Source organism: Cladophialophora carrionii (genome assembly GCF_000365165.1).
Source record: "Cladophialophora carrionii CBS 160.54 unplaced genomic scaffold supercont1.5, whole genome shotgun sequence".
Classification (NCBI taxonomy): domain Eukaryota; kingdom Fungi; phylum Ascomycota; class Eurotiomycetes; order Chaetothyriales; family Herpotrichiellaceae; genus Cladophialophora; species Cladophialophora carrionii.
The window spans coordinates 2048542-2067309 of record NW_008481830.1 but is presented as its reverse complement, the minus strand read 5'-3'; the positions used below and the strand labels follow the sequence as shown (position 1 = coordinate 2067309).

Genomic DNA, 18768 nt, shown 5'->3' with positions numbered 1-18768 from the left:
AATAGTTCACCCAATAGGCACCATTCTGACCGACAATACGGAGTATACAGATAACTGTTGCTCCGCAAACAGAGAAGCTTGGTTTGCCGACAATGGCAACTGTGCTGTATAACAAGATTTCCACGGCCACATGCCGCGTGTCGCGTCTTACATGCTTGTCTCCTGAAAAGGGCAACTTTCAGCTGAAACTTGCCGTGACTCGCACGCGACCGTCGCTGATGTGCTGACTGGCGCTGATACTGCGTCCCCGTAGGGATATCGCGGGGCAATAGTGGGCAGCCTGTGGATTCTTTGTCGAGATCAAGCACGATCAGCCGCGATCAAGTTCACTTACAGTCGTTTCCACTTGCGCCACAAATCACCAGGCCACAATGTGATCTTCGCCGCACAGCCTCAAGTCAACCAACAGAATCCACCAATAAGCTGATCACCGCCACCTCATGACTCGGTCGGCATTGATTAGTCTTTGTCCCCGAGCATGCGGATTATTCGCGGTTTACTTCTCAATATTCAGCCGCCCAGGTTTGGGCAAACGCTGCGATTATACGAGATGGAGAGCGGGACCACATGGTTTCTCGCTTCTCCATGGCCATTTCATCTGTCATGCATCTCCTCACCCACTCCTGAGACTACCGAGATTAATAGAAGGGGATGCTCTCCGAAGTCGAGGCACAACCGAGGGCTCGTTCCTCAGGACCAGGTCCTCGTACACGAATATCATCGCATCAAGCTAGTAGCCTTCAAGCAACCTGTGACACGAATGTGCCGGTCCATCTTCCCAGCGTGGCAGCTGCTGTCCGATTATCAAACGCTTCAAAAAGTGGAAACGGAAAAAGTGATAAGAAACTCAAGCTTCACCCGCGTCAACATGCTAACAAGTTCATTTTTATTCAGTGGTTTTCTGAGCAGATAATATGCGCCGGAACAATCTGAGATCGAAGACGATATGACGAACGCCAGATCATGCACGTGCGACGTGCTTTTATTCCCAATCCTGAAAATCCCTCATAGAATTGCACGTCGTTCACATGCTACTCCTCCACTTTCCCACTCGGCGTAGTGGGCTCGGCCCTTTCAGCCGGTGAGCATCCAGAGCCGTGTTCGCATTCACGAAGCATCGGTGGTTTCTGGGACTCGGAAATCACCGAGGACTTGAGGGATACTCAAATGCGAGCGGCAGAAAAAGGATGCTACACGCGAGAGAGATCCAGAGTAATCAACGTATCGACTGCGAGTCCGCCGAGTATCGACTTCAAGGAGCCCACTCTACACTCCCACAACCTACACGCTGCCATTCAAAACTCAGCATCGACCAACCCGTGAGTGAGCGAATTACATTTCCGCTAGACTGAACCTTCGATGCGATCCTACTGTCACAAAACGACCCGTAATCCTAGCGGACATGGGAGCTCTTAAGGCATTGCATGCAGCACACAGCCACAATCTAACCTGCCTCGTCGCTATGGGGGGAGCGGGGGTCCAGCCTGCATAATACTGATCGTTCGTGGTCTGCCACATTGATACACCTCTACCCATCTCCGTCAACCATGGCCAATCACAAAGCTGCCAGGACGACAGCCGGAGAGACGGAACGACAAGGTCTGGGCAAGCGGTGGGTGATTTTCCCAAACGATATGCTATTGCTCCTGCTCTTGTCATTCCCAATCGTGTCTTTTCCTGCCATTTCCAGATAATCATTGAGGCATTTTGTCCTGATCTACGCGGCAGACCTCGAAATCCTCTGCAGACTCTCTGACAACCCGGCTCATCTTGCTCTGGCCATGCTTTGTGCTCAGCCCCCAGCCGTATCGCATCGTGCCTGGATACCTATCATTCCATTGGGATGTTACCCTTGCCAAAGCTGCGCACGCCGTGCGCCCCTGTGGCGGGTTCTAATGGAACATGCTCAAGGGCATGTGTGCGGCGCCTTTTCTGAAGTGGAAAACAAGCCATGCAAGCATTCGCTGCTGCCGTTGCAGATTGCCTGCATCTTCAGCTCATATATCAATGAAGGTATCTGGGTGCGCTGCTGCTCTATCGTTCTTCCGTCGTGTCTAGTGTCTCTTGTCTGGTCTCTTCCACTCTGTCCCTGCCTTTCCGTTGCTCGTCTTCCTAAACCCTCCGGTGCCCGAGAAGTCCGTGCCATCAATCAGCATGGTGGTCGTCGACGTTCCTCAACGCTCTGAGAAGCCCAAGGTCGTTGACGTTGTGGCGCCGCCTGGGCCCAATGATGATGACTTCCCCGCCGCCTTGGCTGCCAGACGCCGCATTCGTTATGCTGGCGACGATGAGGAGAACCCAGGGCCATCTTCCTCGAACAATTTTGGTCACACATTGACAAGGCGCACCTCAACATACTCGGTACATTCACTTTCCAGCGTCCGTAGCGGGCAGCGCACCATCGACCCCTCAATCATCCTGCCAGTTCAATATCGCACGCTCAGCTACGATATAACCAATAGCAAGGCTATTGGAAAGGCTAAAGATGCTCGTGAGAAAGCTACAGTCGGTAAGTCATACTGGTGACAGCACGCCTCGAATCGTGCTAATCATCTTGCTCAGACGTTGGCCGCCTCGAATGGCATTTGCTCACCACCGCAGAGATCTGCGTGCGATTGAAGACATCGACGGAAACCGGTCTCTCATCCACCGTGGTGAAGGAGAAAATGACAGAGTTCGGTCGGAATGTTCCTTCCGCACCACCGTCTAGGCTCATGCAGAAGCTTTTCGGTTACTTCTTCGGAGGATTTGGCTCGATCTTGCTCGTCGGCAGCGTTCTCGTCTTCCTCTCCTGGAAGCCGCTCGGACAACCACCAGCCGTGGCAAATCTTGCACTCGGGATTGTTCTCGTCGCTGTGTTCTTCATCCAGGCCGCGTTCAACGCCTGGCAGGACTTCTCGTCTAGTAGGGTCATGAACAGCATTACCGGCATGTTGCCTGAAGCCTGTCATGTCCTACGCGAGGGAAGCAAGCAAACCGTGCAGGCCCCCGAAGTTGTCCCCGGCGATATTCTCTACTTCAAGGCGGGCGACAAATTGCCGGCCGATGTGCGCTTCATAGACGTCTCGATGGACGCCAAGTTCGACAGAAGCATCTTGACCGGAGAGTCACTTCCTTTGGGCGCTGTCACCGAGTCACCGGAGCCCAATTACCTTGAAACGCGATGCATCGGCATGCAAGGCACACACTGCACGTCTGGTAGTGGCGTCGGAATCGTCGTCTCTACCGGCGACAGTACCGTGTTCGGCCACATTGCAAAGTTGACGAGCACACCATCGACTGCCCGGACTACTTTGCAGAAAGAGGTGCTGCGCTTCGTCATCATCATTGTTGGGCTGATGATACTCATGAATATTATTGTGGTTGCGGTATGGGGCGGCTACATTCGTCAGAAACACCATGACTACATCAACGTGCCGACATTGATTGTCGATATCGTGAGTGTCGCAATTGCATTCGTCCCCGAAGGACTCCCGATTGCGCTCACCGCGTCCTTGACTATTACGGCCAACACCATGAGGAAGAACAACATCCTTTGCAAATCGCTCAAGACGGTTGAGACTCTTGGGTCCGTCTCGGTGCTCCTGTCCGACAAGACGGGAACGTTGACAAAGAATCAGATGGTCGTCACGGACTGCCTGATCGGCGCAAGCGCCATGACCGCTCTTGAGGCAGCAGAAGATGTGGCCGATGACAGTGCCAAGTTCACGTCGAAGAAGGCCGCGCTTCAACAACTTCGCGTGGTTTCTGCGGTTTGCAATGCCGGCGAATTTGATCCCACGACGGTTCACCTTCCTCTCGATCAGCGCAAGATCATTGCCGATGCGACTGACCAAGCCATCCTCCGCTTCTCACAGAGCTTGGGACCGGCCACACAGTCTCGCGATATGTGGCGCACGCGATTCGATCTCACCTTCAATTCTAAAAACAAGTTCGCCCTTCGAGTTGTGTCTGCCGAGTGCGCTTCTGCGGTTTCATCGACAATGGGTGTCTCTGAGGCCAACGTGTTCCAGGCCGACAAGGACCTGTTGTTGATGATCAAAGGTGCTCCGGACATTCTCCTTCCGAGATGCACTGAATATGTCGGTAATGATGGCGAAACCCACGCGCTCGATGCCGTAGTTCGTTCATCCATCGAGGCACTCAAGGATTCGTGGTCCAGTCAAGGCAAACGGGTCCTGCTCCTGGCACGAAAGCTTCTTCCTGCACACATTGTTCAGTCATCTCCGAATGACAACACGTTTGAGACGGAAGCTCTCAAACACGCCAGCGCCAGTCTCACTCTGATATCACTGGTGGGCATTGTCGACCCTCCAAGAGACGAAGTCCCGAGTGTTATTCAAAGCCTCCGTCAAGCAGGCATTCGTACAATGATGGTGACAGGGGACTTTAAGCTCACGGCTCAAGCCGTCGCTCGTGCATGCGGCATCATCACCGTTCCTGACAGTGAAGTGCATACCGTTGACAACCTTCCTCACTTCGCCCCATCAGATCCACCAGAAAATAAACGTCAGAAGAGATCGAACCTGCTGCCCTCGGAAAACAAAGCTATTGTCCTGACAGGCTCGGACCTCATGGCCCTTTTGCCGCATCAATGGCACGCCCTGACCACGCAGTACAGCGAGATTGTCTTCTCACGCACGACGCCGGACCAAAAGCTGCGGATCGTCCGGGAATTCCAGTCTGAAGCCTTCGTCGTGGCGATGACTGGCGACGGCGTGAACGACGCACCCAGCCTGAAGCAAGCAGATATTGGCATCTCACCAGCCTCTGGTTCGGACATCGCGATCGAGGCCTCCGACATGGTGCTTCTGGGCTCCTTCTCCGCCATCCCCGAAGCAGTCATGTACGGCCGCGTGGTGTTCGACAACCTGAAGAAGACAATCGCGTACCTCCTGCCCGCGGGTTCGTTCTCGGAGTTCTGGCCTGTAATGACAAGCGTGGTCTTTGGCCTACCTCAGGTCCTCTCCAGCTTCCTCATGATCGTCATCTGCTGCTTCACAGACTGCGTCGCCGCCACGATGCTGGCGTACGAACAGCCCGAAGCGAACGTCATGCTGCGGCCCCGACGAGACATACACAACGACCGGCTCGTCGACTGGAGATTATTGCTTCAGGCCTACGGCCTGGTCGGCATCCTCGAGACAACCTGCTCCTTCGCCATGAGCTTCTGGTACCTGCAGCGCAAGGGCCTGGCGTTTGGCACGCTGTGGTTCTCCTTTGGCAACATTCCCACCCCGCCGGGCCAGACGGCCGACGACGTCTCCTTCCACTTGACCGTGGCGAGCTCCATCTACTTCGTCACGCTGGTGGTCATGCAATGGTTCAGCGTCATGGCTCTGCGGACGCGTCACCTTTCCATCTTCTCGCACCCGCCCATCTTCAACCGGAAGACGCAGAACCGGTTGCTCTTCCCGGCCATTCTGTTCTCGCTGGTCGTGGCGTTGGTGTTCACCCTTTCGCCTGGGATCGATTACCTTGGCTGCAATAATGTGCCGGTAGAGCATTGGTTCATCCCCATGACATTCGGGATTGGGCTTCTGAGTCTGGACGAGCTGCGAAAGATGGCGGTGCGGAGATATCCTGGGGGTTCCCTCGCGAAGATCGCGTGGTAGAGATGAGCCGTTTCTGTGCAGACTGGTAGACTAGTTCGAATTTCGTGGGGCATAGAACGTAAACCCGTTTCAAGGATTTTGGCAGCAGATTAGACGATGGTGTTGCACAAAGTGTCGACTGCGTCTTGAGCCTATAAATTACTGCGAGGCAGAAAACTATAAGCCATTTTCAACTCCCCTCAACCGCGACATTACTTCGTACCATCATCATCACGCTCTACCGCAGCACCTAATTGGCCGTGGAGCCAAACGAAGGGGCATGGAGGTGAAGAGATGACCAGATTCTACGATCATTGTAGTCATGATATACAAGAGCGCCCGCCACCAAGCTGCAAAGGGCCGAAGATTCTTCCGGACTCCATCTGGCTATATGGGGATCGGGCCCAAGAATCTTAACAGGCAACACGCTGTGGCAATTTTAAGAGGCGGGTGTTGTCCTTCCTCCTTTGGGATCCAGCGTCAATGACATTCCTGGTAGCCTGTGTAGATGCTTCTCGGTGAGGCATATGTGCATGGCCGGTCTGATGGCGATGTGTTGGAGGTTGTTCTGAACTGAATCTGAAGTCGGGGTGAGAGATCTCTGAAATCAGCCCTCGAGCCCCTCACCGGTACGGCGGCCTAGCCTCAAATGGACAAGCGTCTTCGCTAGCCAATCTTGCTTGTCCAAGGCGGGGCAGAAGTGGCCCGTGCACGTCTCGGATCTGCGACATCTAGTTAGCGCGTCCGATCTGGCACGCGAAACTCAAAACTCTTGCATCCTCCCGCACAGCATCTGCGGCAGCTACAGTCTCAGATCTTCCACACGACGCAGAGTCTTGTCGGCTCGGCGCCTCACCTTTGGCCGTGTCCTAGGGGCTCGCTGCATCCTTGTCAGCGTTTCTGCGGCATCGAGTGTCTCGGGCCTGACCACCGGCACCAGTGAGGTTCTTTGCCAGACCCAATTCTACCACTTCGCTGGCTGCAACGTGCGACAGGAGAGGCACAGGTTTCGGGTTCCGTGGTCAACCATTCCTTATCAATGTTAGTCGTGCTATCGAATGGTCAAGAGCATCTGCGACGCCCCTCTATATCACGTCATAGGGACTTGGATATGGCTGATGCAGGATTCAGACAATACCATATCGACCTGATCTGGCGCCGGACAAGGGTTTCTGCGGCTCTGCTACGAGAGAAGACCACGGATGTCCAGTCGTCCGGTCATCCGTATCGTAACTCTAGGGAGGATCGTCCTTGCTTTCGGAGTTGATCTTCGCCAATCTCACTTCCTCTTCTCCCCAGCTTCCCCCGGCGGGTCGGCCTTGTCATTCTTTCTCTATGCGCCCGATGGCCTGATCGTTCGTTCATATATCCAAGTGAATTGACCACATCCGTTCTTTCCTCTTGTCGGCATCCACAATCGTTCCTTTTCAAGGCCACGGCGCGGGCGCTGAGCGCTGGACGCTACCACTTACCTTCGTTTCTCTCCATTTTTGAGCGTTGAATCGCTGTATTTGTTTTCCATTCGGGGCTCTGACCCATCAGTCAAAAACTTGTACGTTGTCATCAGCTATTCCATCGCGACCGAGCCTGGTCAATTCTTCCCCGACCCGTACGAACTACGATCTTCAGGGACCAGCAATTCCGCAAGATGCAGGTTCGGGCGGCACAGGTCATTCTGCTGATATTGTCGCTGGTTCTCTCGGTCGTTATACTTATTGCATCCTCGAAATATGCGGCCTGGTCCCATTCTATGGTGTCAGCGGCAGCTGGCACGTGGCTGTAAGTGAAGCCACCTGACTTTCCTTTCAACCATTCTTCAATCACTGCTATCTCCCAAGGAAATGAAAACTGACGAAGATTTGTCCAGGCCGCTAGTGTTTTACGTCGGCACCATCCCATTTGTCTCACTACTGTACACCGTCGCCCATTTGGCGGCTCTACAGTTCAACGGCTTACCTTCACCACCGTACCTCCAAAACGGCGGATACTCATACCCAAAGTCGAATGCACATGCTTACGACGCCGACTATGCTGTCACGAGCTCTTTCTTCATACTTTGCGTCACGGTTCTTCATACGCTCGCATGGCTTGCTCAGTCAATTCTCTGTACGTCTTGTGAGCTGGCTCCAATTCTGCAGGGCCATCAAGGGCTCGTTCCGAAATGGTGCCCACAATCGCGATTTCGAGACTCCGGTCAACCAGGGCTCGCCAATATGTTAGGCACGTTGGCGCCGGTGAAGGATTTCTTACAGTGGGTCATGGTTGTGCTGGCAGCCGCGTTGATCGAATGCGCAAGGCGCGAATATGTCCGCGCCGAAGTTGTGCGACGACAACAAGTGAGGATGATGGGTGCGGGCGTGGACTTTGGAGGCCGGAGCCAAGGCGCAAACGCTGTTGTCCAAACGAAAACCCCCGGAGTCGAGCTTAATGAGATCAGTGGGCCACAACTCATTTTCAGAGCAGAGGAGGAAGCTCGAAGGAGGCAAGAAGAAGAGGAGAGAAAACAACGGGAAGAAGAGAAGAGGAACAAGCAGTTGACGACGGGAGGAAGCTCGCTTCCACCCCAGCCGACGGGGCAGGGAGTGTCCGGGAACAAAGACAATTACTACGGCAATGGGATGGGGCTGAAGAGGAGCGGTACGTTGAATTACATGTACGAGTCCAGGGTAGCCACAGGACCTGCAGCTATCGCCACCGAACCTGTCGCGCCACGTCCTGCTCAAACTGCAGCTCCCAAGCGGTCGCCTCAGCCTGTGGCACCGCCGCCGCCGGGAAAAACAGACAACTACTACGGGAATGCGACGGGCTTGAAAAGGAGTGGAACTTTGAACTATATGTACGAGTCGAGAATCTGATCACGCCACGCTCTGCTCAGCAAAACTCAGCAGCCTGACCGGACCGGACCGGTGTGGCCAGACAGCAATCCACATTCCGGCATCGTATGGGTCGATGCAACGGGATCCGCCGACGTGGCAGCAGAAAGACGACTGGGGCCAGCGCATTTAGCCGCCACCGAGACGATTAAACAGAATCGACGAAAACCCCCTACCACATCACCAGGAGTTTTCACTCCTGTCGCGGCCGAGCACGAAGGGCCAGAAGGAGAAGAAAGACACATCTCTGCGAAACTTGAATATCAATGCCCCTTCAATGGTGCATTTTGGCAACGCGTCCGACGGAATGATGGGTTCCACGTCCTACGTCGTCAAGGCAGCGGTGAGGTGAAAAGGCTCAGTCCCAACAACCTACTTGAAGTGTCAAGTGAGAAGGAGCGCGAACGAGGCAGGGACTGTTGTCAAGTGAAGATGAACAGTCCACGACACGGCAGAGCACAGAACAGGCCGGCAGAAGAGACTACAGTCGAGTACAACAGATATCAAATGAGTATGGCGAACATACGATCTCAATCCCTGACTGTGCGCAGTAGACGTGCATATTCTTTTCCCCGTGGCACCAAGAGCCGAAAGCCGCGATGGCTCCTCTTCCGCCCCCTCAACTTACTACGTGAAGCCCGTCGGGTACGCAGCTCTCCGCCTTGTAGCCAAGGACGGCCACGTTGCAAAGCTTCCTCGGTCCTGGGCCACCATCACGACCGGTCCAGTAGCGAAGCCGTCGGTTGGCTCGGGCGGGATACGAATATATCGTGAGTGGAACATGTGCGAACGTGTTGGTGGTGGCAGTAGACGTGGTGGATTCCGGGCCGCATGAAGGGGGGCCTGTCTCTTTGCGGTGTCATCGACGAGCTCATCCTGCTGCGAGAGACATCAAGGCTCAGCCGCGTACCATTTGGCGATCCGCTGTAATCGAGCGCAGGCGTTGTCACAAGTCCACGCAACTAGATACCTAATGCTCGTGGTACTGTACTCCGTACCGTACTTCTGGAGTCCGCACCGCCCACTGCCACAAAGTTACGATATACGTAGTTACACCACAACGTGAAGAAAGCCAGCTCTGCCTCTAACCAGGATTACGGATAACCTTCACTACGCATCGTCACAGCGCGCGAGCTTGACTCACCCAAGGACTGCCAATTGGATACAGGGGTCGTATGCGACCCAACCGATGGCATCAACGACATCGCGTCTCCCTTCTAATCAATCGTCCCTTCTCACGATCTCGCCTTCAAACAGCCATCTGATCACTGATCACCACGTTGACCTGGAGATGCACCCCAGATCAGCGTTACGTACATACCTTGCTATGCGCGATGAACCCCGGATGAAACGAGATGCGAAACAGCTGGCCGGACGTTTTGAGGCCCCCTGCAAGCGCCGCCGCCGCCGCCGTCGGTCACCACCATTTGAGGCCACAGCTCCGGGAGCATCAGGCGAGATCGTGGTTTCGGCTAAAACGCCAAAGTGTTCCATGGTAGAACTGCTAATCACTGGACTCTTGCATACCAGATGAGGAAGGACTCTCGATGTGGATGCGCGTGGTATTCTGCGGTACTCCGTTCTCCGTACTTTGCGAGACATACATGCAGTACTGTTAATATCCGGGATTATATATGATGGGATATGGCATGCAATGGCATTTGCAAAAGTCCTGTAAGTCTGTCGACATTGTCTGAGTTTGTCTTGTTCGCATTCAAATTTCCTTCGCCATCGTTCTTTTACTTGCAAACGCCTGTTGATCAGGTTTCCATTCTTTTTGCCTGGTGCATTCATTCATTCATTCATCCATCCGCTCTTTTTGCAAAAGTGTTTTTGCATATTATTGCGTTCTTGCATTGCATAGTCCAGCAGCATGATACCCCTTGTTCGCGTTGCGTTTCTTCTGGGGGCTGCATCTCTTGTTGCTGCTCGCCCTGTTGTCGAACACCGCGCCGTCACTCAGCTCGACCAAGCTGCGACCGAGGAAGCTCAACAGCGCGACGACACTGCCACGAGGGCGTTTTCCTCGGTGCCGATCAAGGTATGTCACAACGCAAGCTGGTGCGTGGTGGAAGGTCCATGCTAATGTTTGTTGTGTCTGCCAGACTTCGGATGGCCAGTGCCTCTTCGTTGATCCTTTGTCGGGAGATTTCCGCGAGAACTTGACCCCGATTCAAGTCGGGGCCTGTGATGGGAGTCAAGCTCAGGAGTGGGACGTCATCACCGCCGGCAAACACAACAATGTGGCAGGCAGTGCGTTGATCGTCAGTGGTCTGGTAAGGGATCGATCTATGAACAACACCCGGTGGACCGAGTTAACTTCCATCTTGTAGACGCAAGCTTGCTTCAACTTCGATCCCCGTCGTGCCGCGGGGAATCAGGTGCTTCTGTTTTCGTGTGGTGGACGTGCTGACGGCGGTAAGAATATCCATGCTTTGCAAGTAATCTAGACTAACGAGCAACCTTGTAGGCGGTGTTGTCACAGATTCTCAGCTCTTCCCCTTTTCAGGGGGTGCCGGACCTCTGGCCTTCACACCGGAAAATGCTCCAGGGAGCTGCTTCACGGTCAAAGGAGCCGTCATCGACATCGCCGCCTGCGACTCTGCCGATCCGAGCCAGTCATTTACCTTGGGCGACACTGCTCCTGCGGCCAGTGGTCCTCCGGCGACCACGGCTGAAGTCGCCTCTGAGGGCGCAAGTGTCGCGACAGTGACGGTGTCCCCAACTCCTGCCGAGTCCGCAACCTCCTCAGCTTTAGCTACGGCCATCATCTCCGCATCACCACCAACGGTTGCCGCCCCTGCTCCCACCACCGCCACCGCGGCATCTGCTGGTATCATCTCCGTCTCCCGCGCCGGCAGTGTCCTGAACCCATCCGACGCCGCCGAAGCCAACCCCCGTGACGACACTGCAACCCGCGCGTTCTCGTCCGTGTCGATCAAATCGTCCTCGGGGCAATGCCTCTTCATCGACCCAACAGCAGGCGACTTCCGAGAGAACCTCATCCCGATCGTGCTCCAGCCTTGCGATGGCTCGGCAAACCAGCAGTGGGACTTCTTGACCGCGGGCGTCCATAACAACGAACCCGGTTCGGCCTTGATCGTCAGCAGTCTGACGCAAGGCTGCCTGAACTTCGACCCCAGAAGGGAAGCAGGTGACACTGTGATCATGTTCAGCTGTGGTGGACGGGCCGATGGAAGCGGCCTCGTCACCAACAGCCAGCTCTTCCCCTTCACGGACGGAGGAGAGACGAGCTTGCGCCTCCAGCCGGGAAATGGGAACGGCCAAGTCTGTCTGGTTGCCAACGCGGACGGCAGGCTCGACCAGGCGCCGTGCAGCGACGATGCCAGCCAGGTGTTTACTATCGGTTGAGGCAGTGTTTTGCGAATCATCACCATTGTTGCCGCTGTGCACATTCTACCGCCCCGAAGCTGCTTTCTTTGGTTTTGCACGGGTGAGCCGACCACGGCAATACATATTAGCTGATTGGAGCCAATTTGCTCCCAGACTGTAATTTTACAACTGCGGTGACTCCGGCGACTCAGGCGACTCAGGTACGCCAGTGAATAAGTACGAAGTGAGATATGTACGTATCCATGCTGCAACGTCTGAATACCCCTTTTCTTATTGTGCCTGCGTCTGCGGGCGGCGGGCGTGATACGACGCCTATGAGTCTATGGCGGGCGGAATGATGAGTCGGACCTGCTCGTACTCGTAGAGTCGAGCCAATCTGAGAAATTCTAGCCGGTTCCTGTTTGCCGTCGAGTCATACATATATCCTTCGTGATCCTTGTCCGTGGTCGCAATGATGACTCCGCCCCCCCCTGTCCGCCGTCGGAGTAGGTAATCTTCACTTTGAGATCCTGAACTTTTTTGCGGCCGGATAACATCTAGATCTGGCGCTTATGGGTAGTGAGTCCCCGGAGACCGCGAAGTTACGTGCAATAAGCATGGTACCGCAAGAGGTGTGTAGAGTGCAGTATGAAGTTGCCGCACAGCCCCTGCCCTAGGGCAAGCTAGACGGGCAGGAGCTGGGCTGAGGCAGTGCACGCGTGAAACAGTCATACTGTACTCCGTACAGCCCAGCCGGACCTGGTGAAATACCTTACCCGTCCATTTGTCCGATCTTTTCCAAGTCAGTCATCTAGCGAGAACAAGAGCCCTGAACGCTGACGAGGGATCTCTGGCGTTGTGAGCCAAAGGCGTTTTTAACCAGGATAGGAACGTGTGTTATCACGCACCGCCCGCGCCACGATGATCACCCTCGATGGTTCTACTCTCGAAGGAGGCGGCCAACTCGTCAGAGTAGCGCTCTCTCTTTCCGCCATCTGTAATATTCCCGTGCGCATCACCAACATTCGCGCCGGCCGTGGCCCGGGTTCGTTCTACAAGAAAACGCGCAAGAACGGAGGCGGTCGACATGGGAATGCCAGCCAGAGCGGCCCTCGCGACGGATCGGAATCGTCAAAGAAATCTGCTTCCGGCGGCGGATTGAAGGAAAGTCACCTCGCCGCGCTGACATGGCTAGCGCGGGAATGTGGTGCCGCGGTCGAAGGAGCCGAAGTGAACAGCCTCGAAGTCGTCTTCAAACCTCAACGTAGCCCCCGAGAGAGAGTGCCAGTGCCAGTGCCAGCGCCAGGACCGGCGGGCAGAGGCGCGACCAGCGAGCCAGAAGTCATTGAACTCCGAAACCCGGGCAGCATCTGGCTCATCTGGCAGGCTATCTTCCCCTACATTGTCTTCGCGGTGCTGGCGCGCAGCGAGGACGCCAGCAGAAAGCCCCCCGAAGAGCCAGCCTTCCGCATACGACTGAGAGGCGGCACCAACGTCCCCAAGTCGCCGTCGGCCGAGTACATGCAGCAGGTTTTCTTACCACTGTGCGAACGGATCGGACTGCCCAAGGTGCACGTCCACGTCGCGAGGAGGGGATGGACGACCGGCGCACCAGAGATTGGCGAAGTCGAGGTATCTGTCTTTGCGCCGAGACCCACAACTCGTCGTGCTGAGGCATCATCATCAATGGAACCAAAAGACGCGTGCCCAAACAACGGTAGTACACCTCACGGCCGAACAAACGCAGCAGTCTCGTCGGAAGAAGAAGAAGAAGCAGAAGAAGCGCGACGAGCCTTCCGTCTCCCTCCCTTCGACATCAGCCTTGGACAAGACTTCACCATCGAGTCCATTTCCATCACCACAATCAGCGGTTCACCTCAGACTCACTCCCTCTTGCACGCTCGACTGCGTGATTCCTTGCGGTCGATCCCTGCGTTCTCGGACCTCCGGATCTCGATCACGGACCACCCGTCCTGCTCGGCGCACTCGGGCGACGAACGCCGTCTGTACATCCTGCTCACCGCGCACCTGGCTGGCGGGTACGTCCTCGGGAGAGACTACCTCGGCCCGGGGAAGAAGATGACCACCGACGCCGATCGCAGAAGGACGGTCGACGAGGCAGTCAACCAAGTGGTGCGGCACCTTCAAAGAGAGGTCGGGAGGGGAAGGTGCGTCGACGAATTCGCCGAGGACCAGCTCGTTATTTTCCAGGCCCTAGCCGATGGCGCGAGTCTCGTCGATACCGCGAGGGCGGGTAGAAGTGAGAATGCCAAGGCCACGGTCGAGACCGGGAGTCTGCACACGAGGACAGTGCGATGGGTATGTCATGAGATGCTGGGCACGGTATTCGACGGCGTGGGCGGGTGTCAAGGGGGCGGCGGCGGTCTGCGTCGTGGGATCCCCAGCGGTGGCGTGGACGAGATCAGCCAGCAAATAAGCGATTTGGTTTTGGGCGTCGACAGGACGTGAAGAAGGGGGAGACTGAGATAGTAGAGCTAAACATCGCGATATGTCGTCGTGTACAACCATGATATCGCCAAGATACAGCAGCGGGAGCAGCTGGAGTAGCCAGAACAGCCAGAGCAGCCAGAGTACCAACTATACGTATGTAGTCGGCTCCCCTTGCAAAGAACATTCTCATCCTAATATGTACGTGCTCGCATGCCTCGCTCCGTTCACAAATCAAGTGCAACTTCAACCTCAACCTCAAGGATACTACTCGCTTTTGTCTCGACCTCGAAGCTTTTTTACAGAATGGAACATCGTGCACTCGCGCCACAATCTGACACAGAACCATCTCATTCTCGATGGCTACCCTAGGCAGGCAGACCACTGAGTGATCTTATTTGCCCACCACCCCCCAGCTTTAATAATCCTCGCCCCGAACCCGATGTGGAGGCAATCCCCTAGCCGCCCGCTCGGCCACAATCTTCTTCTTCATCTCCTTGTACGCCATGCGTGTGGCCTTGTCGTACTTGCCCTTGCCCATCACGGCAAGCCGGGGATTTTGCTCTGGGCGTTCGGATCGGGCTTTGGCTTGGTGGCCACCAGTTTCGACTTGGGCCCCCGCGCCTTGACCAGATTCTTACGCTCCTTCTTCGGCTTCTTGACTTTCAAGGGCTTCAACCGGCCCTCGCCGCCGTTGTGAGGTTGTGCGACCTTGCCCTCCGTGTCGTCGAACTGGCCGAGGGAGATGAAATCGGCCGAGAGCTCTGCGTTGGCGTCTGGCAGTGGGGTCGGTCCCTCTTCAGCTTGTTCATCTGCGTCACCAATATCAGCGGGTTCGGGGATATCGGTGGGCTTGTTGACTGACTTCTGCGCCTTGTGCAGTGCTTTCTTCTCCGCCTGCAAGGCCTTCCTGTCGGCATTGAGTGCCTTTTTCTCTGCTTTCGTCAGCTTCTTTTTCTCGGCCTTGGTCAGGCCCGTTTGATTGGGATCTGTTGCTGCGTCGTGGCTCGTCGCGTCGGTCGTGGAGACGGGTGCGTCGACCTCCATGGCTCGCGGTTGAGGCTCGGCTTCAGCGTCCTTTACTTCAGCCGCTTTCTTAGTTGTGGCTTTGGCGGACTTTTCAGATGGATCGGAGATAGGCACAGCAGCACCTTCATTCTTCTTTCCTTTCTTGCTCTTCTTCTCTTTCTTGGACTCGCCATTCACCACGCTGGATACAGGGGCCGGGTTTGCGTCAGGAACAGTTTGGGGATCGCTCTTCTTCTCTTTCTTGCTCTTCTTTTCCTTCTTGGCCTCGGCGTCCACCAGACTGGCTTCCACGGAAGGATTCGAGTCGGGAATGGGCGCAACTTCGTCCCTCGCCTCTTTCTTGCTCTTTTTCTCCTTCTTCGACTTCTTGCCTTCTTTTGTGGCCACCTCGTCTTTGGGCACATCCGCAGGGGGCTCTATGGCGCCAGTGGGACCAGTATTCCCGTCTTCGATTTGCTGCGGCACACCTTGGTCGGCCAGCCTTTCCTTTAGAGCAGCTGATGGACTGGTCAAGGTTGAAAGCGGCATCTCCAGACCGATTGCCTTCATCTTTTCAGCCTTCTTGTCGCGTTTCCGTTGTTCCTTGTCGACCTTCTTTTGCCATTGCTCTTCGGTCTTGGGTGCAGCAAGACGCTCCCGCTCAAGTTTCTCGTGTGGAATCTTACGGAACTTCTTGTTGGCACCTTTCCACACGTCCGGGTGCAGAGAGCCAGGCTCGGCGTATTTGCACTTCAGGATGTGGCCGAACATGAGGTAGTTGTCCATGGCTTCGGCAGCTATCTTCGCGACCGAATCGTGGGCGAATTCAATGAATGCAAAGTGCTTCGAAGCGCCGGTCTTCTTGTTTCGTGAGAGTCGTAGTCGAGTTATCTCGCCGAATTGGGAAAAGTATGCCCTCATCTCCTTCTCGTAGAAGCCGTGGGGGATGCGGCCCACATACACGGTACCAGGGCCTTCGTCGCCTCCTTTGGCCTTGGCCTTGTCAAGCTTCTTCTGGAGCTTCTTGGATTTGGGCAGCGCCGGGATCTTGGAGAGGTCAAGACCTTCGTCTCCTTGCTTGTCTTCTGTGTCCGAGTCGAACCCGGTAAGCAATGCGGCAGCATTGTCGTCCGCCTCAACCTGGTCGTCGTCCTCATCGGCTTCGCTTGCAAAGCCACCGAAACCATCTTCGAGCTCGTGATCAACGGTGCGTTCTGCTTCGGCCTGCATTGAAGTCGAAACCGGCTGGTGCTTGGTTGCAGTCTCAAGCTCTTCTTCTCCCGTATGCTCAATCACACCATTAACGCCGTCTGCTGTAAGTGGTTCGCCATCCTCGCTCTTTTTGGTTTTCTTGCTCTTCTTAGCCTTCTTCTTGGCAGGTTCGTCGGAGATCTGGGCAGGTTCGTTCTCTAGGAGCTTGACGCCACCGTCGGAGTCCGCAGCTTCATCTCCATCCATGAAGTCCGCTGCCCGTTTTCGAGCCTGCTTTGACTTCACAACAGTTGACTTGTCTATGGCGGCAGACTCTGGAATCAGGTCAGACAGCATGTTCGAGGATTTGTCTGGGTCGATGGCAGGTGCGGTACCATCGCCGTCTTCCGTCTTTGTATCGTTCTTCTTGTCTGCCGGCTTTGACTTCTTGCCCTTCTTCGAGGTCTCGTCCGTCGCACCGAACGACTCTGCACACCGTTAGATGATCTTCTGACAGATATGTCCGCCACACATACCCTTGCGTTTCTTGCTGCCCATACTCACGACTTTTTGGACCGTTGGAGGTGTCGATCGGCGAGTGGACAAGTCACTACAATGCCTGGAAAATACCAAAACTCGAAAGTCTCTCGATCTCAACTGCGGGTCGAACCAAGCAAAAATTTCTCCAACTGTTATTGCCAAGCATTCTTACAGAAATGCGGAGAGACGAAAGCTTGGAGGAAAGTCAGCCGACCGCGTGCTGAGGAGGCGCCTAATTTGTGAGTTGTCGTTTTCCGCTAGGACATGCCTTTTCTCCCTACGCAGACTGTCTTTGCGAGTGGTCAGATTGAGGATCCTGCCAATGTGCAATGGCAGTCGAATAACAGCTGACTTTACGTCAGATCGGAGGACGATGCCTAGAGGGATTCCGAACAAGTTGAAGCTGATGATTTCTGGCGGGTTGCTTGCATGACACGAGTAAGATGTAGGCACAATCACCTCCTGTTATCCTTGCATAAAGAGCCAAGGAGCTTGAAGCACTGTTGTCGCCGCTCACTGAAAAGGCATTGTAGATGAGTTGCCAGCAGTGCTCTGAGTGACGGCACATGAACCCGATTAGCCACTTGAATCGTCCTGCCATCCGCCCAGAACTTGCTCAGTCGCCCACGTATGCTTGGTTCAGGCTGTCAGTAGCCACAATGCTGGTGGCACCAGACACTACAATATCTCGGGACGGACGGCCGTTACTGCTACGGGTGATACACTCCATTATCGTCTTTGTCACGTTCATGAATCTCTTGCAATCTTCTTGCCATTCATGAATAGCAAGATGAAAGCCTGCATTCTCGAAAGCCGCCAGTGCAATCTGATATTGCTGTGGTACCCGAGACTGTAGACCATAAGGTTCGTAGATGTACACGAACGAGAGCAAGGCCAATCAACCTCCCTGCCCTGCCCTGCACCAGTATCCTGAGACAAGGCTGCAGAGAGACGGCTGCATCCTCTAGCACAATAGCAATACGGTCGAAGCTCGGAGTAGCGGGAAGGTTGAAGAAGCGGACACCGAAACTTGATCATGACGGTCATCGCAAAACCTCTCGGTTCAGCTGAGCGGGCTTAGAGTGGTGATAACTCCGGAAAAGGTGTCGCCATTGATCCGCACAAGCTCATCCAAGCATTGGTGGCAAGCTCATCTTATTTTTTGTTTGGCGGGCCACAAGAGCTTACCACATTCACGCCCGTACCTAGTACTGCGTTACGGACAAGTATGAGGCACAAAAGCATGGCAACGTGTTCTCGGAGAACCTGGTGCAATCCAGCCTGCCAGTTATCTCGAAATGGGAGCATTGTGAGGCTGGGCGGCTGAATTCATCAACAATGATGCGCCGGGGGCTATGGAAGCATTTGGAGGTTGGGTCGGTCACCGAGGAGGTTGATGAGACGAAGTAGGCAATTGTACATGCATTTTCAAAGAAATGGATATGTCATCCTCAGTCAGATACGGCCAGCTCAGCGAATACGGGCAGCTTTATCCGCTGTATTCTCAAAGGGGGCTCCGCATACAGTACTCGTACGAGTATGAGAGACTGAGGAAAACATCGTCTTGTATTCCGTACAAGCCGAACATTCGGCACATTAATTACGCCTCGTGCGTCATACACCACCGGAAGGCCGTTCCTGTCGTTAGCGCCTGTTAAAACGCCTCAGCCGCAGAGATTTGCGGTCCATCTCCCGCTTTGGCACCAACGATGTCCTGACCTTTCCAAGGAAGTCCTCTGACTCGATCAGATGACAGGCTCTCAGGCACGCGTCAGGCTGAC

At 54.9% G+C, this 18768-nt stretch overlaps 5 protein-coding genes across 5 annotated transcripts; 4 read left to right on the top strand and 1 right to left on the bottom strand.

The window, feature by feature from the left end:
• Window positions 1-2154: 2154 nt before the first annotated feature.
• G647_06572 (uncharacterized protein) lies at window positions 2155-5615 on the top strand (the record flags this gene model as incomplete). Its single annotated transcript, XM_008730892.1, has 2 exons — window positions 2155-2509; window positions 2563-5615. The coding sequence occupies 2 exons, from the start codon at window positions 2155-2157 to the stop codon at window positions 5613-5615; spliced, it is 3408 nt and encodes a 1135-aa protein (XP_008729114.1).
• Window positions 5616-7242: 1627 nt separating this feature from the next.
• Window positions 7243-8449, top strand: G647_06571 (uncharacterized protein; the record flags this gene model as incomplete). Its single annotated transcript, XM_008730891.1, has 2 exons — window positions 7243-7373; window positions 7462-8449. 2 exons carry the CDS (start codon window positions 7243-7245, stop codon window positions 8447-8449), a joined length of 1119 nt encoding a protein of 372 aa, XP_008729113.1.
• A 1891-nt stretch (window positions 8450-10340) lies between these two features.
• G647_06570 (uncharacterized protein) lies at window positions 10341-11839 on the top strand (the record flags this gene model as incomplete). Its single annotated transcript, XM_008730890.1, has 4 exons — window positions 10341-10508; window positions 10573-10743; window positions 10801-10885; window positions 10938-11839. 4 exons carry the CDS (start codon window positions 10341-10343, stop codon window positions 11837-11839), a joined length of 1326 nt encoding a protein of 441 aa, XP_008729112.1.
• An 882-nt stretch (window positions 11840-12721) lies between these two features.
• On the top strand, window positions 12722-14269 carry G647_06569 (uncharacterized protein; the record flags this gene model as incomplete). The annotated part of the gene is made up of 1 exon (XM_008730889.1): window positions 12722-14269. The coding sequence occupies one exon, from the start codon at window positions 12722-12724 to the stop codon at window positions 14267-14269; it is 1548 nt and encodes a 515-aa protein (XP_008729111.1).
• A 519-nt stretch (window positions 14270-14788) lies between these two features.
• G647_06568 (uncharacterized protein) lies at window positions 14789-17005 on the bottom strand (the record flags this gene model as incomplete). Its single annotated transcript, XM_008730888.1, has 2 exons — window positions 14789-16935; window positions 16984-17005. 2 exons carry the CDS (start codon window positions 17003-17005, stop codon window positions 14789-14791), a joined length of 2169 nt encoding a protein of 722 aa, XP_008729110.1.
• Window positions 17006-18768: the final 1763 nt, after the last annotated feature.